This window comes from Platichthys flesus, chromosome 8 (genome assembly GCF_949316205.1).
Source record: "Platichthys flesus chromosome 8, fPlaFle2.1, whole genome shotgun sequence".
NCBI lineage: Eukaryota > Metazoa > Chordata > Actinopteri > Pleuronectiformes > Pleuronectidae > Platichthys > Platichthys flesus.
In genome coordinates, this window is record NC_084952.1 from 6,281,887 (window position 1) to 6,306,190 (window position 24,304).

The following is a 24,304-nucleotide window of genomic DNA, read 5'->3' on the forward strand; positions in this document are numbered from 1 at the left end:
AGAGATGAGGTTCTGGCCTTATTGAAATCATATTGTGGGATGTTGTAGACACACTAAAGTCTAAACATTGATTTCACATTATATGAAAATGATTTTTAGTTTATTGATAAAATATTTTTAGTTTGAAGGTCAAACGTTATTATAGATTCAGTTATTTTACGTAGCATTTAATCTATTAAGATTTAAATAATAAACACAAACAAACGTTTTAATCATAGATTTAAATTGGATATGTGAAAATGTATGAAAGTTTGAATCTTTCAAAAGCCAGTTTGAGTAGAAGCACAATTGACCTTGAAAAATGCTTAGAAATTTAAATTGCACAGTTCCGTCTGGTGTCACCAAAAGCAGTTGCAAATGTGATTTTATACAAATATTATTTAATACGATCAAATATTGTCATAACATCGGATGTAACATTTATGTGAATGAGTGTTCTCATGACAAGTTTCAAGCCATGAATGATAATATATATTTAATCAGAAAGTTGACTGTTTGGATTGTTAATCTATTCCATAAACTCTGACATCAGAGTAGACCGTTTCTTCATCTGCAGGTTTTACATTTCCTCTCCCGCTGGTTTTGCCAGCCTTCCTCCTGCTGAAGGTTGGTGCAGAATAAACCAATGAGTCCTCGTGTCTCTGGAGAAGAATGTGGAAAAAAACACAATGTTCAAATTAAAATATGACAAGAAACCAATGCTTTACTAACCATCCTGATCATTATGGATTTTAGGGGGCTGATGCTAATGTTATATGAAATAAAATATATTTTCAAAGATTTTCCTTAAAGTGTGTGTGTAAATTGGTTACAACGATAACAAACAAATACAAAGAAGTTAAATAAATAAAAAAATGTAGAACATATGTTTTGCAAACCCTCCATCTAATCAACTTCACATTTGGTGTGTGTATTGTAAAATACTCACAGAGTGTTTTTGTGTAAGTTTTTGTGCAAATTGGAAATATGATATGCTCAATAATAAAAGATTTAGTGGCAGTGAGCCTTCAGTATGTGGAACAAGTTGAACACGTCTTCTTCTACATCCTCAGATAAACGACAGCAGTGGTCGACAACGAGGTCAAACTGCAGGTCAAACTCGGCCCCAGATCATTTTGATCATTTGATCATTTGAACCATGTCGGACTGACACAGACAGACTGTCCAGCAACAAATGCAGATACCGATGTGTCTGTGACAGGATCAAATATGAATCAATAAATAGGTTGGGCTCCATTAATAATTGTTTCTGTCTTTTCATCATGTACCTTACCTGCTGACCTGGTGGATTACCACCGACTGCTGCAGCCTCTGTTTGTAAAGAAACTCCAGCTGTGTGATAAAAGATAAAAGATGCTGCAGGTCAATTTACACAAAGGATTAATGTAAATTCTGTGTATTTACTTTTTGCTAAATACTTTGATCAGGTAAATATGAGAATATTTGATCACCTTTGCAACAATCACATGTTTTCTTCTTGAACAGGACGACAACAACAATCAGGCTTACAGCCAATGCAGCACTTAACAGACACAGAACTGTATTGCTCTTCTGTACATTCAACATGTTGACCACTGAAACACAATAATTAAATAATCAAAGTTAATTAGGATTTTAAATCATGTTTAAATTCAAAAGAAAAAATATGACAAATTGTGATACATGATATGAATTTATTCTATTGATTCTAAATTCAAAACAAGAATGTGATATTTTACAATAAAAAACGGTTACCTTCATTCTCCAGTTTTAATCCTTCTAAGTCCCAGAATCAGAGGAACTAAAACTCTTACAGAAATTGAAGACACATCTGTGGGATGAGTTAGCTTCTAGGCTCCCGTCGCATTCATCACCACTACTGCCATGAACATAAACTAAACTGGGATGAGATTCATAAGCTCTGAACCAGTACAGCTTGTCATATGTTGGACATGTGTGGTTGTCAGAGTCGGACAGGACGGACCACTGCAGAGTCACAGAGTCTCCTGAACCGACCGGGTCAGATGGAGGGACTTGAATGACGGCAGTTATATCAGGTTCTGGTCCTGGGAAATACAAAAACATAAAAACAAACAAGCTCTATTGAAAAGACCACATTTTAATACAATTAATTATATGCATTTTAGTAAATTGAGAAGATATTTATTCTCTTAAAAGATGTGAAATGTTTGTGTTTTTCTATTTACCTTTAATTTTCAGAAAGGTTCCAATCAATAATTTCAGGTCAAGGTTTTTTTGCTGTATGCAGTAGTAAACTCCAGCATCACTCGGCTCTGCTTTATTAATGTACAGAACAAAACTTTCAGGCTCTTGTTTGACTGTAAATTGAGGAGTCTCATTAACACCAGTGTGATCATAGTAATATTTTCCTCCCAAAAATTCAGGCAAGTTTCCAGAAACAAGCCGGATCCAAAAAAGTTTAGCTCCGAAATCCGTCTTCTGGCGGCGGCACGTCAACTTCACTTCATCTCCGACATCAGCAGTCTTTGTCTCAAAGATCTGACTGAATGTGCTTCCTAAACATTTAATAAATTGAGCAACGATTATTGATAATGACGGACTAATAAATGTGCTGTGCTGAATTGACCCAAGAACAACAATTAAAGCATTCCGTGTGTTCCAAATAAAATGTAGAGATTGACTTACGCGTCGCTCCGAGCAGCAGCAGCAGTTGGAATAAGATCAGCATTTTAATGAATCCTCTTCAGACAGTCGTTGATTTAGATGCTTATGAACTGCAGGAAGATTTCCTTCATGTAATCATATCAAGTGGGAGGGAACAACGTGAGAGCAATATGATTGGCCTCTCATTTTCACAGCGGAAATAATATCTGTTATCTTTCCATCTAAAACACATGAAACAACCAAGAGCAACCTCAAGTTTCATGTTTCTAAAAATGACACTAGAGTAACACAACATGAAGCAAAGTAAACATTACAGTAACATCCCACACATTACATGGGATCAAGCATAAGAGAACTTCCCTTATAACACAATTAACAACACATTATGACCAAATGCAGCATATATTTGTGTTTGCCATCTCATTTTATTCACTTTTGAACTATTGTGTTTAAACAGATTTCGAGACTGGTTTCCTGCAACAGTAAAAAGGAAAATCTGGGTCAAGGATGTTGTGTGCTCTTTGCTGTTTGTCAACAGGATCACCATAAAACCACTCAACCTGCTATATTAAGAGTTGGTGTGTGTTTGTGGGTGGGGGGGTTTGGGGGGGGGGGGGGGGTATGGCCCAAGGAAGACGTCAATGTACAGAGCGTTTGTGATTAAGAGACGTAACCAAGAATACTTCCCCGCAGTCTTTCATTGTAATACAGGCTGGGCAACTAACAGAACATTTATCAAAACTGACATTTATAACCTCTAACAAACTTAATCTTGCTCCTGTCAGTTAATTCTGTTCATACTTTTCAACTTCCTTATAAAGACTTTGATGCTTTTCTTTAAAGTCGTCACCATTTTGGCCCATTTTCTCTGAAGGTCATTTTAAATGCATATTGAAGTCCTGTGGAATAACACTGTTTTATTGTTATGTTCTTTCACAAGTGATGAACCAGTTTTGAGTTTAGAGTAATGACTTTCATTTTACAACAATTAGAAACATCTGGTTCAACTCCACAAGTTTAGCAGGATGTAGTGCAGGTCACTTTAAAATTCTCCCACATTTGGGGCTAATGAATAACTATTTTTGATTTAATAGGATATTAGGAAGTAAAGGGATATAGAATAAAATAACCTGAAGCACTTCAATGTCAAAGCTTTGAAACCTGAATCAATCATTTAACAATATATAAATACAGTTTAAGATTATGCTTCCTCAAATCACAAAATACAATCTTACAAACCGTTTATATTTAATTAATTAGAGACAAAAAGGTGTATGCAGCTCTTTGACACAGTGAAATGCTGCACAAGCCAGTGATGCCCCCCCCCCCCCCCCCCCCCCCCACAGCACATCAAGCACAGCATGTTGAGCTGGGAGGTGGCTGTGGTCACACCGTCCATCCTCTGTATTCTCTACAGGCGGCTGTGAGCAGGAAGCAGAGCTCCACTGCCACAGTATCTCAGAAACACATTCACAGCGAGTTTACAAAACACAACAAACTGCACATCATCAAAAAAGACCAAAGAGTGGAGGTTCATGGTTCAACTGGAACTACCTGTAAAACATGTCTAAGTAATAATTATACATTTTCAAGTTATGGGGTTAAAACTACAGCAAAAAACACAGAAACACACGTGCACAGTCAACAACGAAGACCAAATGGAAACTTAAGCATTGCTGTAGTGAGGGTTTCGAATAACTCATCTGAAGCTCTCAGTTAAAAGCACATGGTTGACAGGTTACCCCCCCCCCCCCCACAATGAACACCAATGTGTGTGCAAACGGTTATTTATTTCTATCAGATACATGGAGTAACATGAGCATTAATTAAGTTGAGTTTGCTAATCTTGCCAATGTAAATCACTTATTCACAGATAACCAAAAAAAAAAATTCCTAAAAGCTTCACTACGAGGTTCAGTTTATTGGTAACATATTTTTTGTTTATAATGTCAAATGTTATTCTAGATTTAGTTTTTTTACAGTGCATTTCACGTATTAAGATTTAAACAATAAACACAAACAAACATATTATTCATAGATTTAATTTGCATAAGAGACAGAGTGAAAGTTGGAATCTTTCAAAAAGCCAGTTTGAGTAGAAGCACATTGACTTCTAAAAATGAAAAATGCTGAGAAATAAAACAAATACACAGTTACATTACATTTCATTTCATTCAGCTGAAGCATTGATCCAAAGCTACTTACAATAAGTGCATCAACCATGAGGGTACCAACCCAGAACAACAAGAATCAAGAAAGTACCATTTTCTTCAAGAAGCCAAACTAAAAGTGCCAGAGGGAGGTTTTTTGTTCATTTTTTTATTTTTTTTATTCAAGGTAAAGTCGGAAGAGATGTGTTTTTAGTTTGCTGTGGAAGATGGGTTGACTCCCTGCTGTCCTGATGTTGATGGGGAGCTCGTTCCACCATTGAGGAGCCAGGACAGCAAACAGTGGTGATTTAGTTCAGTGTTAAAGTCGCAGTGAGGGAGCAACAAGCCGATTGGTAGATGCAGAGAGAAGTGGACGGGCTGGGGTTTGAAGTTTGACCATGTCCTGGATGGAAACTGGACCCGATCCGTTCGCCGCATGGAACACAAGTACTAGTGTTTTGAAACGGATGTGGGCAGCTACTGGTAACCAGTGAAGGGAGCGGAGCAGCTGAGAAGTGTGAGTGACAGTTCTGTCGGGTGTCACCAAAAACATTTGCAAATGTGTTTTATACAAATATTTTTAATGCAATCCAAATATTGTTATAAACATCAGATGTGACACTTTATGTGAATGACTGTTCTTTTGACAATATTTAAGCCATGAATGATAATAGCTCTTTAAATCAGAAAGTCGACTGTTTGGATTGTTAATCTATTCCATAAGCTCTGACATCAGAGTAGACCGTTGTTTTGCCAGCCTTCCTCCTGCTGAAGGTTGCTGTAGAATAAACCAATGAGTCCTCGTGTCTCTGGGGAAGCATGTGGAAAAACACAAAATATCTTGAAATTAACATATGAAAAGAAACCAATGCTTTACTAACCATCCTGACTGATATAGAAATTAGGGGGCTGGTGCTATTATTATATATAACATAAAATATATTTGTAAAAATGTCCTTAATGCGTGTGTGTGTAAATTGGTAACAACGATAACAATCAAATACATAGAAGTTAAATAAATAAAAAAATGTAGCACATATATTTTTCAAACCGTCCGTCTAATCAACTTCACATTTGGCGTGTGTATTGTAAAATGCTCACAGAAGTGTTTTTGTGCAGCTTGGACATGTTATATTTCCAATATTAAAAAGATTTATTGGCAGTGAGCCTTCAGTATGTGGAACAAGTTGAACACGTCTTCTTCTACTCAAACTCGGCACCAGATCATTTTGATCCTTTGATCATTTGAACCATGTCAGACTGACACAGACAAACTGTCCAGCAACAAATGCAGATACCGATGTGTCGGTGACAGGATCAAATATGAATCAATAAATAGGTTGGGCTCCATTATTAATTGTTTCTGTCTTTTCATCATGTACCTTACCTGCTGACTTGGTGGATTACCACCGACTGCTGCAGCCTCTGTTTGTAAAGAAACTCCAGCTGTGATAAAAGATAAAAGATGCTGCAGGTCAATTAACACAAAGGATTAATGTAAATTCTGTGTATTTGTCTTTTGCTAAATTCTTTTAAATAAGTAAAATATAGGAATATTTGATCACCTTTGCAACAATCACAGGTTCTCTCCTGGATCAGGACGACAATAAAAATCAGACTTATTGCCAATGCAGCACTTAACAGACACAGAACTGTATTGGTCTTCTGTACATTCCACATGTTGACCACTGAAACACAATAATTAAATAACCAAAGTTAATTAGGATTTGAAATAATGTTTAAATTCAAAAGGAAAAAATATGACAAATTTTTGATACATGATATTAAGTTATTCTATTGATTCTAATTTAAATACACGAATGTGATATTTTAACAATAAAAAACGGTTACCTTCATTTTCCAGTTTTATTCCTCGTCCAAATAAAAACTCTCCACTTGTGACCACAGCGCAGTAATAAGTCCCAAAATCAGAGGAACTAAAACTCTTACAGAAATTGAAGACACATCTGTGGGGTGAGTGAGCTTCAAGGCTCTCGTCGCATTCATCACCACTACTGCCATGAACATAAACTAAACTGGGATGAGATTCATTAGCTCTGAACCAGTACAGCTTGTCATATGTTGGACATGTTCGGTTGTCAGAGTCGGACAGGACGGAACACTGAAGAGTCACAGAGTCTCCTGAACCGACCGGGTCAGATGGAGGGACTTGAATGACGGCAGTTATATCAGGTTCTGGTCCTGGGAAATACAAACATACATTAATACATATACTTATTTGCATTGATGTAAATTGAGAGGATATTTCTTCTCTTTATAAAAACAATATAGAGACAAGATTAAATTGCTTATAAGTTGTGTTTAGTAACTGAAAAAATGTTTTCAAAGTAATTGTATTTTTCAAAGTTGTGAAATGTTTGTGTTTCTTTATTTACCTTTAATTTTCAGAAATGTTCCAATCAATAATTTCATGTCAAGTTGAAGTTGTTCCATGCAGTAGTAACCTCCAGCATCACTCGGCTTTGCTTTATTAATGTACAGAACAAAGCTTCCAGGCTCTTGTTTGACTGTAAAGTGAGGAGTCTCATTAACACCATCGTAATCAAAGGAATGTGTTCCTCCCAAGAATTCAGGCAAGTTTCCAGAAACAAGCCGGATCCAAAAAAGTTTTTGGGCTGTGAAATCAGACCTCTCGCGGCGGCACGTCAAATTCACTTCATCTCCGACATCAGCAGTCTTTGTCTCAATGATCTGACTGAATATGCTTCCTAAAAATTAAATTAAATTGAGCAACGATTAGTGATAATGACAGACTAAAAAATGTGCTGTGCTGAATTGATGCAAGAAGAACAATTAAAACATTCCGTGTATTCCCAAAAAAACGTAGAGATTGACTTACGCGTCGCTCCGAGCAGCAGCAGCAGTTGGAATAAGATCAGCATTTTAATGAATCCTCTTCAGACAGTCGTTGATTTAGATGCTTATGAACTGCAGGAAGATTTCCTTCATGTAATCATATCAAGTGGGAGGGAACAACGTGAGAGCAATATGATTGGCCTCTCATTTTCACAGCGGAAATAATATCTGATATCTTTCCATCTAAAACACATGAAACAACCAAGAGCAACCTCAAGTTTCATATTTCTAAAGATGGCACTAGAGTAACACAACATGATGCAAAGTACACATTATAATAACCTCCCACACATTACATGGGATCAAGCATAAGAGAACTTCCCTTATAACACAATAAACAACACACTGTGACCTAATGCAGCAGATATTTGTGTTTTTTCTCATCATTTAATTCATTGTTGAACAAAATTTGAGACTGGTTTCCACAAACAGTAAAAATGACGACCTTGGTCAAGTATGTTGTTTTCTTTGCCGTTAAAACTACTCAACCAAATTTATTAAGAGTTGTGGGGGGGATATATGGCCCAAAGAAGACGTCAATGTACAGAGCGGTTGTGATTAAGAGACGTAACCAAGAATTCTTCCCCACAGTCTAACATTGTAATAGAGGCTGGGCAACTAACAGAACATGTATTGAAACTGACATTTATAACCTCTAACAAACTTAATCTCGCTCCTGTCGGTTAATTCTGTTCATACTTTTCAACTTCCTTTAAAGACTTCATCATTTTGGCCCATTTTCTCTGAAGGTCATTTTAAATGCATATTGAAGTCCAGTGGAATAACACTGTTCTATTGTTATGTTTCTGCACAAGTGATGAACCAGTTTTGAGTTTAGAGTAATGACTTTCATTTTACAACAATTACAAACATCTGGTTCAACTCCACAGGTTTAGCAGGATGTAGTGCAGGTAACTTTGAATAACTGTTGGAATAATGTTTTTTGATTTAATAGGATTTTAAGAAGTAACGGGATATAGAATACAATAACCTGAAGCATTTCAATGACAAAGCTTTGAAGCCTGAATCAATTCTGACAGCATTGAACAATATATAACTACAGTGTAAGATTCTGCTTCCTCAAATCAAAAAAAATTTAACATAACGGATTATATTTAATTAATTAAAGACAAAAAGGTGTATGCAGTTCTTTGACACAGTGAAATGCTGCACGAGCCAGTGATGACCCCCCCCCCCCCCACACAGCACATCAAGCTCAGCGTGTTGAGCTGGGAGGTGGTTGTGGTCACACCGTCCATCCTCTGTATTCTCTACAGGCGGCTGTGAGCAGGAAGCAGAGCTCCACTGCCACAGTATCTCAGAAACACATTCACATCCAGTTTACAAAACACAACAAACTGGACAACATCAAAAAACACCAAAAAGTGGAGGTTCATGTTTCAACTGGAACTACCTGTACAACATGTCTAAGTAATAATTATACATTTTCAATATATGGGGCACATAAACCCATATTCACGGAAACTTCAGCATCAATGTAGCTGGGTTTTCAAACTAAGGGGCATCACATCCTCTCTCTCTCTCTCTCTCTCTGTTTGAACTCAGGAAGGTGGGCTGCACTACGTTTAAACAAATCTCTCTTTTTTTTTATATATATTCCACCTCAGCAGGTTGGAACCTCTTTCCTATCAAGCCCCATTTTAAAGTTTATAAAATGCTTTTAGGTCAATACTTGATTACAGTGCACACATCACACAAACCTCTGGCTGCAGCTGCTTCTCTCTGGTGTCTGATGGTAGTGATGATGATGCTCAAAGCTTGTTGCAGGACACAGCTTTCTCATAAAAGTCCTCAACTCTTGCAGCCCATGTTTGGCTTTTAAAGAAAATGAATTCCTCCCCTGTACTGAGACCTGCAGTGATCCCATAAACAAAAGTTCATAGTTGGCTGATATTTGCTATGTCTGTTGTTTCCTTCGAGGCCGAACATGTATTTTTGGTCAATACGTCATATCAGTAAGAGCCAATGAGGTGGATTTTCAAGACAAAGTGACACCACACAGCGTCAACAAGAGACTCCTTCACAAACTGTCTTTCTGAATGAGGAGTCAGTTTCATCAGGCTCCATCGTGCTGCCTTCAAGTACAAAAAGAGAAACGATCAACTCAAACTGTAACTGTCACTGCTCACATACGTTTATGAGAGGGCAACCCAGAGAGATGAGGTTCTGGCCTCATTGAAATCATATTGTGGGATGTTGTAGACACACTAAAGTCTAAACATTGATTTCACATTATATGAAAATGATTTTTAGTTTATTGATAAAATATTTTTAGTTTGAAGGTCAAACGTTATTATAGATTCAGTTATTTTACGTAGCATTTAATCTATTAAGATTTAAATAATAAACACAAACAAACGTTTTAATCATAGATTTAAATTGGATATGTGAAAATGTATGAAAGTTTGAATCTTTCAAAAGCCAGTTTGAGTAGAAGCACAATTGACCTTGAAAAATGCTTAGAAATTTAAATTGCACAGTTCCGTCTGGTGTCACCAAAAGCAGTTGCAAATGTGATTTTATACAAATATTATTTAATACGATCAAATATTGTCATAACATTGGATGTAACATTTATGTGAATGAGTGTTCTCATGACAAGTTTCAAGCCATGAATGATAATATATATTTAATCAGAAAGTTGACTGTTTGGATTGTTAATCTATTCCATAAACTCTGACATCAGAGTAGACCGTTTCTTCATCTGCAGGTTTTACATTTCCTCTCCCGCTGGTTTTGCCAGCCTTCCTCCTGCTGAAGGTTGGTGCAGAATAAACCAATGAGTCCTCGTGTCTCTGGGGAAGAATGTGGAAAAAAACACAATGTTCAAATTAAAATATGACAAGAAACCAATGCTTTACTAACCATCCTAATCATTATGGATTTTAGGGGGCTGATGCTAATGTTATATGAAATAAAATATATTTTCAAAGATTTTCCTTAAAGTGTGTGTGTAAATTGGTTACAACGATAACAAACAAATACAAAGAAGTTAAATAAATAAAAAAATGTAGAACATATGTTTTGCAAACCCTCCATCTAATCAACTTCACATTTGGTGTGTGTATTGTAAAATACTCACAGAGTGTTCTTGTGTAAGTTTTTGTGCAACTTGGAAATATGATATGCTCAATAATAAAAGATTTATTGGCAGTGAGCCTTCAGTATGTGGAACAAGTTGAACACGTCTTCTTCTACGTCCTCAGATAAACGACAGCAGTGGTCGACAACGAGGTCAAACTGCAGGTAAAACTCGGCACCAGATCATTTTGATCATTTGATCATTTGAACCATGTCGGACTGACACAGACAGACTGTCCAGCAAAAAATGCAGATACCGATGTGTCTGTGACAGGATCAAATATGAATAAATAAATAGGTTGGGCTCCATTATTAATGTTCCTGTCTTTTCATCATGTACCTTACCTGCTGACTTGGTGGATTACCACCGACTGCTGCAGCCTCTGTTTGTAAAGAAACTCCAGCTGTGTGATAAAAGATAAAAGATGCTGCAGGTCAATTTACACAAAGGATTAATGTAAATTCTGTGTATTTACTTTTTGCTAAATACTTTGATCAGGTAAATATGAGAATATTTGATCACCTTTGCAACAATCACATGTTTTCTTCTTGAACAGGACGACAACAACAATCAGGCTTACAGCCAATGCAGCACTTAACAGACACAGAACTGTATTGCTCTTCTGTACATTCAACATGTTGAGTGCTGAAACACAATAATTAAATAATCAAAGTTAATTAGGATTTTAAATCATGTTTAAATTCAAAAGAAAAAATATGACAAATTGTGATACATGATATGAATTTATTCTATTGATTCTAAATTCAAAACAAGAATGTGATATTTTACAATAAAAAACGGTTACCTTCATTCTCCAGTTTTAATCCTTGTCCAAATAAAATCTCTCCACATGTGACCACAGCGCAGTAATAAGTCCCAGAATCAGAGGAACTAAAACTCTTACAGAAATTGAAGACACATCTGTGGGATGAGTTAGCTTCAAGGCTCCCGTCGCATTCATCACCACTACTGCCATGAACATAAACTAAACTGGGATGAGATTCATAAGCTCTGAACCAGTACAGCTTGTCATATGTTGGACATGTGTGGTTGTCAGAGTCGGACAGAACGGAACACTGCAGAGTCACAGAGTCTCCTGAACCGACCGGGTCAGATGGACAGACTTGAATGACGGCAGTTATATCAGGTTCTGGTCCTGGGAAATACAAAAACATAAAAACAAACAAGCTCTATTGAAAAGACCACATTTTAATACAATTAATTATATGCATTTTAGTAAATTCAGAAGATATTTATTCTCTTAAAAGATGTGAAATGTTTGTGTTTTTCTATTTACCTTTAATTTTCAGATATGTTCCAATCAATAATTTCAGGTCAAGGTTTTTTTGCTGTATGCAGTAGTAAACTCCAGCATCACTCGGCTCTGCTTTATTAATGTACAGAACAAAACTTTCAGGCTCTTGTTTGACTGTAAATTGAGGAGTCTTATTAACACCAGTGTGATCATAGTAATATGTTCCTCCCAAAAATTCAGGCAAGTTTCCAGAAACAAGCCGGATCCAAAAAAGTTTAGCTCCGAAATCCGTCTTCTGGCGGTGGCACGTCAACTTCACTTCATCTCCGACATCAGCAGTCTTTGTCTCAAAGATCTGACTGAATGTGCTTCCTAAACATTTAATAAATTGAGCAACGATTATTGATAATGACGGACTAATAAATGTGCTGTGCTGAATTGACCCAAGAACAACAATTAAAACATCCCGTGTATTCCAAATAAAATGTAGAGATTGACTTACGCGTCGCTCCGAGCAGCAGCAGCAGTTGGAATAAGATCAGCATTTTAATGAATCCTCTTCAGACAGTCGTTGATTTAGATGCTTATGAACTGCAGGAAGATTTCCTTCATGTAATCATCTAAAGTGGGAGGGAACAACGTGAGAGCAATATGATTGGCCTCTCATTTTCACAGCGGAAATAATATCTGATATCTTTCCATCTAAAACACATGAAACAACCAAGAGCAACCTCAAGTTTCATGTTTCTAAAAATGACACTAGAGTAACACAACACGATGTAAAGTAAACATTATAATAACCTCCCACACTAACCTTTGGTCAAGTATGAGAGAACTTCCCTAAACATAATAAACAACACACTGTGACCAATTAGAGACAGGTTTCCATAAAAAGTAAGAAAGTCAACCTTGTTGTGTTTTCTCTGCTGTTTTTCAACAGGATCACCATAAAACTACTCAATCAACTTTATTTAGAGTTGTTGGTGGTGATGGTGGTGGTGGGGGGGTATATCCCAAAGAAGACGTCAATGTACAGAGCAGTTGTGATTAAGGGACGTAACCAAGAACATTTCCCCACAGTCTAACATTGTAATATAGGCTGGGCAATTAACAGAACATGTATCGAAACTGACATGTTTAACCTCTAACAAACTTAATATTGCTCCTGTCGGTTAATTCTGTTCATACTTTTCAACTTCCTTATAAAGACTTTGATGCTTTGCTCTAAAGTCGTCACCATTTCGTGCCATTTTCTCTGAAGGTCATTTTAAATGCATATTGAAGTCCTGTGGAATAACACTGTTTTATTGTTGTGTTTCTGCACAAGTGATGAACCAGTTTTGAGTTTAGAGTAATAATTTTCATTTTACAACAATTACAAACATCTGGTTCACCTCCACAGGTTTAGCAGGATGTAGTGCAGGTAAACTTGAATAACTGTTGGAATAATGTTTTTGATTTAATAGGATTTTAAGAAGTAACGGGATATAGAATACAGTAACCTGAAGCATTTCAATGCCAAAGCTTTGAAGCCCGAATCAATTCTGACAGCAATTAACAATATATAACCACAGTTTAAGAAAAATATATTTTAAAAAAACGTTTTATATGAAATAAATTAAAGACAAAAAAGTGTATGCAGCTCTTTGACACAGTGAAATGCTGCACGAGCCAGTGATGACCCCCCACACACAGCACATCAAGCTCAGCATGTTGAGCTGGGAGGGGGTTGTGGTCACACCGTCCATCGTCTGTATCTCTACAGGCGGCTGTGAGCAGGAAGCAGAGCTCCACTGCCACAGTATCTCAGAAACACATTCACATCGAGTTTACAAAACACAACAAACTGTACAACATCAAAAAAGACCAAAGAGCGTAGGTTCGTGGTTCAACTGGAACTACCTGTAAAACATGTCTAAGTAATAATTATATATTTTCAGGTTATGGGCTTAAAACTACAGCAGAATACAATGCATGAGACAGACACAGAAACACCAAATGATTCATCTGAAGCTCTAAGTCAAATGGACATGGTTGACAGGCTACCCCCCCCCCCCTTACGTTCAACACCAATGTGTTTGCAAAAAGTGACTTCTTTTTTAGCATTCATTTAATTGGTTTTACTGATCTTGCTAATGTAAGTCAATTATTCACCTATGATAAGAACAATTTTGTCCCTAAAAGTTGCTGTTTGGAGCTGGTTGGGTAGGATAAAGTTAGTTTATTAGAGTTTGGGGCAAACAATTCACCTGTTGCACTGGTAAACTCAAAGTGTGCTAGGACAGCATTTACTGTACCTCCACTCAGGCTAATGCCATATATCACAATGTTTATTAGTGAAAGTGAAAATGAAAAATAGCTTTCTTCACTCACTTATCCAGATCTACAGCCGAATGTGCTGGGTTCTTCCTTGGGTCTTGCCCCTTCAAAAAATGAATTGGAAATTGGTTCAAGAGTTTGTGAACAAATCCCACAACCAGAGAAACAAACAAACTAACGTCTCCTTGGCTCAGGTAGTAACTCTAATGAGAGAAGTGAGAGTGAACCAAAGCGTTAAAGTTGCAAAATGTAAAATTAACATAATAAAATACTTTACACCCTCTGTGGGGCTGAGGCTGTGCTTTTGATACATCTACTGATGAGATATATTGTAGATTGTTTAATATATTGTTTCTTTCTTGCTGTGTTAAAACATATTTAGGTATTTGTGACAGTAATTCAGAAAGTCAGAGGAGTCACCTTCAATGAAACGGGGCCAACCGATCCAAATGTCATGGATGATGACGAGCTCACCCTGTGTGGTGATTCAGTTGAACTGAGCCACACAGCAGAAAGAGGGAGTGGACAGTTACATCTTAGATGTGCTCCGATTATATGTTGTAATGAGACACTTCTACTGTGACGACCATGTTGTAACTATCTGTGTCATATTTTATTTATCATATCTGACTTTATTTATGGATTTTATTTATTTATTTTAGAACTAATTATTTTGCAGTGTTTTTCTTCTCAGCCTTTATTGATATTATGTTTATCCTCTGAATACCCATTCAAACGGGTTTGTTAAATGCTTAATGTTATTAATAAAACAAACAACTATTTAAGAAACAACATGTTCTGGTTTGTCAATGTTTCAAAAGCATTACTTTGACACTAAAGTTGTTCTCAATACTACAAGTGCTGCTTTTGATGCATAATAATCTTGAGGTTACTGTTAAACCAATGATTTATTTACAAGGGTGGACTCAAGTGTATCAACTGGGAGATTTCATATAAAACAAAAGCCCTGCAGCTGATATTGTATCAAAATGTATTTTGTCTCCTCCTTTAGATTCAGTTTGGTCTTTGGCTTCATGCTGCATCTGAAACACAAAGAGATGCACACAAACCCACATTCACTGAAACTTCATCATCATTGTGGCTTGATTTCGGCATCACATCTTCAATCTCTCTCTGTTTGATTTCAGGAAGGTGGGCTGCAGTATGTTGAAAATAATCTATTTTTTTTTTAAAACACCACCTCAGCAGGTTGGAACTTCTTTCTTATCAAGGCTCATATTAAAGTTCATAACATGCTTTTAGGGCCACACTTGATTACAGTGCACAGTAACCACTGGCTGCAACTGCTTCTCTCTGGTGTCTGATGGTAGTGATGATGATGCTCAAAGCCTGTTGCAGGAAACAGCTTTCTCATACAAGTCCTCATCTCTTGCAGCACCATGTTTGGCTTACAATGGAAATGAATTCCTCCACTTCACTGAGCACTGCAGTGATACCACAAACAAAAGTTCATAGTTGGCTGATATCAGCTATGTCTGTTGTTTCCTCTGAGGTTAAAGATGTATTTTTTGTCAATATGTCGGATCAGTAAGAGCCAATGAGGTGGATTTTCAAGACAAAGCGACACCACACAGCGACAACAAGAGACTCCTTCAGACACTCTTCTTCTGAATGAGGAGTCAGTTTCATCAGGCTCCTTCGTGCTGCCTTCAAGTACAAAAAGAGAATTGCCAACTCAAACTGTAAGCGTCACTGCTCACATACATCCAAAAGAGGGAAACCCAGAGTGAAGAGCTTCTGGCCTCATTGAAATAATATTGTGGGATGTTGTAGACACACTAAAGTCTAAACATTCATTTCACATTATATGAAAATGATTTTTAGTTTATTGATAAAATATTTTTAGTTTGAAGGTCAAACGTTATTATTAGGGCTGTGAAATGATTAACATTTTTAATCAAATTAATCACAGGTTTCTATGGATTAATCATGATTAATCACATTAGCGATTTTCTCTGTATATTTTTGTAAAAACAGAAATGTTATGATTCAGTTATTTTACAGTGCATTAAATCTATTCAGATTTAAACAATAAACACAAACAAACGTTTTATTCATAGATTTAATTTGCATATGTGAAAATGTATGAAAGTTTGAATCTTTCAAAAAGCCAGTTTGAGTAGAAGCACGATTGACCTTGAAAAATGCTTAGAAATTTTAATTGCACAGTTCTCTCTGGTGTCAACAAAAGCAGTTGCAAATGTGATTTTTTTTAAATATTATTTAACACGATACAAATATTGTTATTAACATCAGATGTGACATGTATGTGAATGACTGTTCTTTTGAAAATGTTCAAGCCATGAATGATAATAGCTATTTAATCAGAAAGTTTGGATTGTTAATCTATCACATAAGCTCTGACATCAGAGTAGACCGTTTCTCCATCTGCAGGTTTTACATTTCCTCTCCCGGTTGTTTTTCCAGCCTTCCTCCTGCTGAAGTTTGGTGCAGAATAAACCAATGAGTCCTCGTGTCTCTGGGGAAGCATGTGGAAAAAAACAAAATGTTCAAATTAAAATATGACAAGAAACCAATGCTTTACTAACCATCCTGAGCATTATGGATTTTAGGGGGCTGATGCTAATGTTATATGAAATAGAATATATTTTCAAAGATTTTCCTATAAGTGTGTGTGTAAATTGGTTACAACGATAACAAACAAATACAAAGAAGTTAAGTAAATGAAAAAATGTAGAACATATGTTTTGCAAACCCTCCATCTAATCAACTTCACATTTGGTGTGTGTATTGTAAAATACCAACAGAGTGTTTTTGTGTAAGTTTTTGTGCAACTTGGACATATGATATGCTCAATAATAAAAAGATTTAATGGCAGTGAGCCTTCAGTATGTGGAACAAGTTGAACACATCTTCTTCTACGTCCATAGATAAACGACAGCAGTGGTCGACAAAAAGGTCAAACTGCAGGTCAAACTCTGCACCAGATCATTTTGATCCTTTGATCATTTGAACCATGTCGGACTGACAAAGACAAAATGTCCAGCAACAAATGCAGATATCAATGTGTCAGAGACAGGATCAAATATGAATCAATAAACAGGTTGGGCTCCATTATTAATTGTTTCTGTCTTTTCATCATGTACCTTACCTGCTGACTTGGCGGATTACCACCGACTGCTGCAGCCTCTGTTTGTAAAGAAACTCCATCTGTGTGATAAAAGATAAAAGAGGCTCCAGGTCAATTTATACAAAGGAGTAATGTAAATTCTGTGTATTTACTTTTTGCTAAATACTTATATCAGGTAAAATATGAGAATATTTGATCACCTTTGCAACAATCACACGTTTTCTTCTTGAACAGGACGACAACAACAATCAGACTTATAGCCAATGCAGCACTTAACAGATACATAATTGTATTGGTCTTCTGTACGTTCCACATGTTGACCACTGAAACACAATAATTAAATAACCAAAGTTAATTAGGATTTGAAATAATGTTTAAATTCAAAAGGAACAAATGTGACAAATTTGTGATACATGATAGTAATATATTCTATTGATTCTACATTCAACACAAGAATGTGATATTTAACAATAAAAAACAGTTACCTTCATTTTCCAGTTTTATTCCTCGTCCAAATAAAATCTCTCCACATGTGACCACAGCGCAGTAATAAGTCCCAAAATCAGAGGAACTAAAACTCTTACAGAAATTGAAGACACATCTGTGGGGTGAGTGAGCTTCAAGGCTCCCGTCGCATTCATCACCACTACTGCCATGAACATAAACTAAACTGGGATGAGATTCATCAGCTCTGAACCAGTACAGCCTGTTATATCTTGGACATGTTCGGTTGACAGAGTCGGACAGGACGGAACACTGCAGAGTCACAGAGTCTCCTGAACCGACCGGGTCAGATGGACGAACTTGAATGACGGCAGTTATATTAGGTTCTGGTCCTGGGAAATGCAAACATAAAAATAAACAAGCTCTATTGAAAAGAAAACAAGTTTACTACATTTACTCATATGATTGATGTAAATTGAGAAGATATGTACTCTCTTCATTAAGACAATATTGACACAAGATTAAATTGCTTATAAATTCTTGTTGGTGTTTGCAAAGTAATTGTATTTTTAAAAGATGTGAAATGTTTGTGTTTTTTTATTTACCTTTAATTTTCAGAAATGTTCCACTCAATAATTTCATGTGAAGGTAATTTTGTTCCATGCAGTAGTAACCTCCAGCATCACTCGGCTCTGCTTTGTTAATGTACAGAACAAAGCTTCCAGGCTCTTGTTTGTCTGTAAAGTGAGGAGTCTCATTAACACGATCATCATCATAGGAAGGTGTTCCTCCCAAGAATTCAGGCAAGTTTCCAGAAACAAGCCGGATCCAAAATAATTTGGCCGATACATTTGTCTTCTGGCGGCGGCACGTCAACTTCACATCATCTCCGACATCAGCGGTCTTTGTCTCAAAGATCTGACCGAATGCACTTCCTAAAAATGTAATTAAATTGAGCAACGATAATTGATAATGACAGACTAATAAATGTGCTGTGCTGAATTGACGCAAGAAGAACAAATAAAAACATCCCGTGTATTCCAAATAAAATCTAGAGATTGACTTACGCGTCGCTCCGAGCAGCAGCAGCAGTTGGAATAAGATCAGCATTTTAATGAATCCTCTTCAGACAGTCGTTGATTTAGATGCTTATATACAGCAGGAAGATTTCCTTCATGTAATCATATCAAGTGGGAGGGAACAACGTGAGAGCAATGTGATTGGCCTCTCATTTTCACAGCGGAAATAATATCTGATATCTTTCCATCTAAAACACATGAAACAACCAAGAGCAACCTCAAGTTTCATATTTCTAAAGATGGCACTAGAGTAACACAACATCATGTTTACTTTGCACATGAAGCAAAGTAAACACATTACATGGGAACAAGCATAAGAGAACATCCCTTATAACACAATAAACAACACACTGTGACCAAATTTAGCACATATTTGTGTTTGTCATCTCAATTAATTCACTATTGAACTATGGTGTTTATACAGAATTCGAAACTGGTTTCCACAAACAGTAAAAATGACAACATTGGTCAAGGATGTTGTGTTTGTCAACAGGATCACCATAAAACCACTAAACCAACATTATTAAGAGTAGGGGGGGGGGGGTATGGCCCAAAGAAGACGTCAATGTACAGAGCGGTTGTGATTAAGGGACGTAACCAAGAACATTTCCCTACAATCTTACATTGTAATATAGGCTGGGCAACTAACAGAACATGTATCGAAACTGACATTTATAACCTCTAACAAACTTAATCTTGCTCCTTTCTGTTAATTCTGTTCATACTTTTCAACTTCCTTATAAAGACTTTGATGCTTTGCTTTACAGTCATCACCATTTCGTCCCATTTTCTCTGAAGGTCATTTTAAATGCATATTGAAGTCCTGTGGAATAACACTGTTTTATTGTTATGTTCCTGCATAAGTGATGAACCAGTTTTGAGTTTAGAGTAATGAATTTCATTTTCCAACAATTACATACATCTGATTCAACTCCACAGGTTTAGCAGGATGTAGTGCAGGTAACTTTGAATAACTGTTGGAATAATGTTTTTGATTTAATAGGATATTTAGAAGTAAAAGGATATAGAATACAGTAACCTGAAGCATTTCAATGCCAAAGCTTTGAAGTCTAAATCAATTCTGACAGCACTTAACATTAATAACTACAATGTAAGATTCTGCTTCCTCAAATCAATAAAAATAGTATATAACAAACAGTTTATATTTAATTAATTAGAGACAAAAAGGAGTATGCAGCTTTTTGACACAGTGAAATGCTACACGAGCCAGTGATGACCCCCCCACACAGCACATCAAGCACAGCATGTTGAGGTGGGAGGTGGTTGTGGTCACACCGTCCATCCTCTGTATTCTCTACAGGCGGCTGTGAGCAGGAAGCAGAGCTCCACTGCCACAGTATCTCAGAAACACATTCACATCGAGTTTATAAAACACAACAAAGTGGACAACATCAAAAAAGACCAAAAAATGAAAGTTCATGGTACAAGTTGAACTATCTGTGAAACTTATCTAAGTAATAATTATACATTTTCAAGTCATGGGGTTAAAACTACAGCAAAAAACACAGAAACACACGTGCACAGTCAACAACGAAGACCAAATGGAAACTTAAGCATTGCTGTGGTGAGGGTTTCGAATGACTCATCTGAAGCTCTCAGTTAAATGCACATGGTTGACAGGTTACCCCCCCACTATGAACAACAATAAGTGTGCAAACAGTTACTTATTTCTATCAGACATATGGAGTAACATGAGCATTAATGTAGTTGAGTTTGCTGATCTTGCAAATCTAAATCAATGATTCAGAGATAACAAAAACAATTTTTTCCCTAAAAGCTTCACTATGAGGTTTAGTTTATTGGTAACATATTTTTTGTTTTAATGTCAAATGTTAATTCTAGATTTAGTTTTTTTACAGTGCATTTCACGTATTAAGATTTAAACAATAAACACAAACAAACATATTATTCATAGATTTAATTTGCATAAGAGACAGAGTGAAAGTTTGAATCTTTCAAAAAGCCAGTTTGAGTAGAAGCACAATTGACCTCTAAAAATAAAAAAGGTTAAAAATAAAACAAATACACAGTAACATTACATTTCATTTCATTCAGCTGAAGCATTGATCCAAACCAATTTACAATAAGTGCATCAACCATGAGGGTACGAACCCAGAACAACAAGAATCAAGAATGTAACATTTTCTTCAAGAAGCCAAACTAAAAGTGCCAGAGGGTGTTTTTTTTTTTCTTTTTCTTTTTTTTTATTCAAGGTAAAGTCGGAAGAGATGTGTTTTTAGTTTGCTGTGGAAGATGGGTTGACTCTCTGCTGTCCTGATGTTAATGGGGAGCTCGTTCCACCATTGAGGAGCCAGGACAGCAAACAGTGGTGATTTAGTTCAGTGTTAAAGTCGCAGTGAGGAAGCAACAAGCCGATTGGTAGATGCAGAGAGAAGTGGACGGGCTGGGGTTTGAAGTTTGACCGTGTCCTGGATGGAGACTGGACCCGATCCGTTCGCCGCATCGTACACGAGTACTAGTGTTTTGAAACGGATGTGGGCAGCTACTGGTAACCAGTGAAGGGAGCATAGAAGCTGAAAAGTGTGAGTGACAGTTCTGTCGGGTGTCACCAAAAGCATTTGCAAATGCGTTTTATACAAATATTTTTAATACGATCCAAATATTGTTATAAACATCAGATGTGACACTTTATGGGAATGACTGTTCATTTGACAATGTTCAAGCCATGAATGATAATAGCTCTTTAAATCAGAAAGTCAACTGTTTGGATTGTTAATCTATTCCATAAGCTCTGACATCAGAGTAGACCGTTGTTTTGCCAGCCTTCCTCCTGCTGAAGGTTGCTGTAGAATAAACCAATGAGTCCTCGTGTCTCTGGGGAAGCATGTGGAAAAACACAAAATGTCTTGAAATTAACATATGAAAAGAAACCAATGCTTTACTAACCATCCTGACTGATATAGAAATTAGGGGGCTGGTGCTATTATTATATATAACATAAAATATATTTGTAAAAATGTCCTTAATGCGTGTGTGTGTAAATTGGTAACAACGATAACAATCAAATACATAGAAGTTCAATAAATAAAAAAATGTAGCACATATATTTTGCAAACCATCTGTCTGATCAACTTCACATTTGGCGTGTGTATTGTAAAATGCCCACAGAAGTGTTTTTGTGCAACTTGGAATTGTGATATGCTTAATAATAAATAGATTTAAAGGCACTGAGCCTTCAGTATGTGGAACAAGTTGAACACGTCTTCTTCTACGTCCTCAGATAAACGACAGCAGTGGTCGACAACGAGGTCAAACTGCAGGTCAAACTCGGCACCAGATCATTTTGATCCTTTGATCATTTGAACCATGTCGGACTGACACAGACAGACTGTCCAGCAACAAATGCAGATACCGATGTGTCGGTGACAGGATCATATATGAATCAATAAACAGGTTGGGCTCCATTATTAATTGTTTCTGTCTTTTCATCATGTACCTTACCTGCTGACTTGGCGGATTACCACCGACTGCTGCAGCCTCTGTTTGTAAAGAAACTCCAGCTGTGTGATAAAAGATAAAAGAGGCTCCAGGTCAATTTACACAAAGGATTAATGTTAATTCTGTGTATTTATCTTTTGCTAAATTCTTTTAAATAAGTAAAATATGAGAATATTTGATCACCTTTGCAACAATCACACATTTTCTTCTTGAACAGGACGACAACAACAATCAGGCTTATAGCCAATGTAGCACTTAACAGACACAGAACTGTATTGGCCTTCTGTTCATTCCAGATGTTGACCACTGAAACACAATAATTAAATAACCAAAGTTAATTAGGATTTGAAATAATGTTTAAATTCAAAAGAAAAAATATGACAAATTGTGATACATGATATGAATTTATTCTATTGATTCTAAATTCAAAACAAGAATGTGATATTTAACAATAAAAAACGGTTACCTTCATTTTCCAGTTTTATTCCTCGTCCAAATAAAATCTCTCCACATGTGACCACAGCGCAGTAATAAGTCCCAAAATCAGAGGAACTAAAACTCTTACAGGAATTGAAGACACATCTGTGGGGTGATCGAGCTTCAAGGCTCTTGTTGCATTCATCACCACTACTGCCATGAACATAAACTAAACTGGGATGAGATTCATCAGCTCTGAACCAGTACAGCTTGTCATATGTTGGACATGTTCGGTTGTCAGAGTCGGACAGGACGGAACACTGCAGAGTCACAGAGTCTCCTGAACCGACCGGGTCAGATGGACGGACTTGAAGGACGGCCGTTATATCAGGTTCTGGTCCTGGGAAATACAAACATAAAAACTAACAAGCTCTAATAAAAACAAAACAAGTTTAATACATTTACTCAGATGATTGACGTAAATTGAGAAGATATGTACTCTCTTCATTAAGACAATATTGACACAAGATTAAATTGCTTATAAATTCTTGTTGGTGTTTGCAAAGTAATTGTATTTTTAAAAGATGTGAAATGTTTGTGTTTTTTTATTTACCTTTAATTTTCAGAAATGTTCCACTCAATAATTTCATGTGAAGGTAATTTTGTTCCATGCAGTAGTAACCTCCAGCATCACTCGGCTCTGCTTTGTTAATGTACAGAACAAAGCTTCCAGGCTCTTGTTTGACTGTAAAGTGAGGAGTCTTATTAACACGATCATCATCATAGGAAGGTGTTCCTCCCAAGAATTCAGGCAAGTTTCCAGAAACAAAAATAATTTGGCCGATACATTTGTCTTCTGGCGGCTGCACGTCAACTTCACATCATCTCCGACATCAGCAGTCTTTGTCTCAAAGATCTGACCGAATGCACTTCCTAAAAATGTAATTAAATTGAGCAACGATTAATGATAATAACAGACTAATAAATGTGCTGTGCTGAATTGACCCAAGAACAACAATTAAAACATCCCGTGTGTTCCAAATAAAATGTAGAGATTGACTTACGCGTCGCTCCGAGCAGCAGCAGCAGTTGGAATAAGATCAGCATTTTAATGAATCCTCTTCAGACAGTCGTTGATTTAGATGCTTATGAACTGCAGGAAGATTTCCTTCATGTAATCATATCAAGTGGGAGGGAACAACGTGAGAGCAATATGATTGGCCTCTCATTTTCACAGCGGAAATAATATCTGTTATCTTTCCATCTAAAACACATGAAGCAACCAACAGCAACCTTGAGTTTCATGTTCTAAAAATGACAGTAGAGTAACACAACATGATGCAAAGTACACATTATAATAACCTCCCACACATTACATGGGGTCAAGTATGAGAGAGCTTCCCTAAACATAATAAACAACACACTGTGACCAATTCGAGACTG

At 36.5% G+C, this 24,304-nt stretch overlaps 4 protein-coding genes and 1 long non-coding RNA gene across 6 annotated transcripts; all 5 read right to left on the reverse strand.

The window, feature by feature from the left end:
* Positions 1–272: 272 nt before the first annotated feature.
* On the reverse strand, positions 273–2,719 carry LOC133958662 (uncharacterized). Its single transcript, XR_009921713.1, has 6 exons — positions 2,647–2,719; positions 2,187–2,516; positions 1,735–2,045; positions 1,452–1,574; positions 1,274–1,332; positions 273–641 (listed from the first exon to the last, which is right to left on the reverse strand). It is a non-coding gene; the product is annotated as an uncharacterized LOC133958662 (long non-coding RNA).
* Positions 2,720–4,438: 1,719 nt separating this feature from the next.
* On the reverse strand, positions 4,439–7,786 carry LOC133958659 (uncharacterized). The gene is made up of 6 exons (XM_062393564.1): positions 7,636–7,786; positions 7,172–7,504; positions 6,627–6,977; positions 6,341–6,463; positions 6,163–6,221; positions 4,439–5,584 (listed from the first exon to the last, which is right to left on the reverse strand). The coding sequence occupies exons 1-6, from the start codon at positions 7,676–7,678 to the stop codon at positions 5,483–5,485; spliced, it is 1,011 nt and encodes a 336-aa protein (XP_062249548.1). The 5' UTR covers positions 7,679–7,786; the 3' UTR covers positions 4,439–5,482.
* A 2,465-nt stretch (positions 7,787–10,251) lies between these two features.
* Positions 10,252–12,584, reverse strand: LOC133958657 (uncharacterized). Its single transcript, XM_062393563.1, has 6 exons — positions 12,513–12,584; positions 12,053–12,382; positions 11,561–11,911; positions 11,278–11,400; positions 11,100–11,158; positions 10,252–10,468 (listed from the first exon to the last, which is right to left on the reverse strand). Exons 1-6 carry the CDS (start codon positions 12,553–12,555, stop codon positions 10,331–10,333), a joined length of 1,044 nt encoding a protein of 347 aa, XP_062249547.1. The 5' UTR covers positions 12,556–12,584; the 3' UTR covers positions 10,252–10,330.
* Positions 12,585–16,425: 3,841 nt separating this feature from the next.
* On the reverse strand, positions 16,426–19,014 carry LOC133958656 (uncharacterized). Of its 2 annotated transcripts, XM_062393562.1 has the most exons (6): positions 18,953–19,014; positions 18,491–18,820; positions 17,927–18,277; positions 17,642–17,764; positions 17,463–17,521; positions 16,426–16,829 (listed from the first exon to the last, which is right to left on the reverse strand). In XM_062393562.1, the coding sequence occupies exons 1-6, from the start codon at positions 18,993–18,995 to the stop codon at positions 16,692–16,694; spliced, it is 1,044 nt and encodes a 347-aa protein (XP_062249546.1). In that variant the 5' UTR covers positions 18,996–19,014; the 3' UTR covers positions 16,426–16,691. The 2 variants fall into 2 exon arrangements, with proteins under 2 accessions (XP_062249546.1, XP_062249545.1); XM_062393561.1 differs by having other exon boundaries at positions 18,491–19,012.
* Positions 19,015–20,120: 1,106 nt separating this feature from the next.
* On the reverse strand, positions 20,121–23,997 carry LOC133958661 (uncharacterized). Its single transcript, XM_062393566.1, has 6 exons — positions 23,926–23,997; positions 23,475–23,794; positions 22,911–23,261; positions 22,628–22,750; positions 22,448–22,506; positions 20,121–21,820 (listed from the first exon to the last, which is right to left on the reverse strand). Exons 2-6 carry the CDS (start codon positions 23,530–23,532, stop codon positions 21,719–21,721), a joined length of 693 nt encoding a protein of 230 aa, XP_062249550.1. The 5' UTR covers positions 23,533–23,794; positions 23,926–23,997; the 3' UTR covers positions 20,121–21,718.
* Between the last annotated feature and the right edge of the window lie 307 nt (positions 23,998–24,304).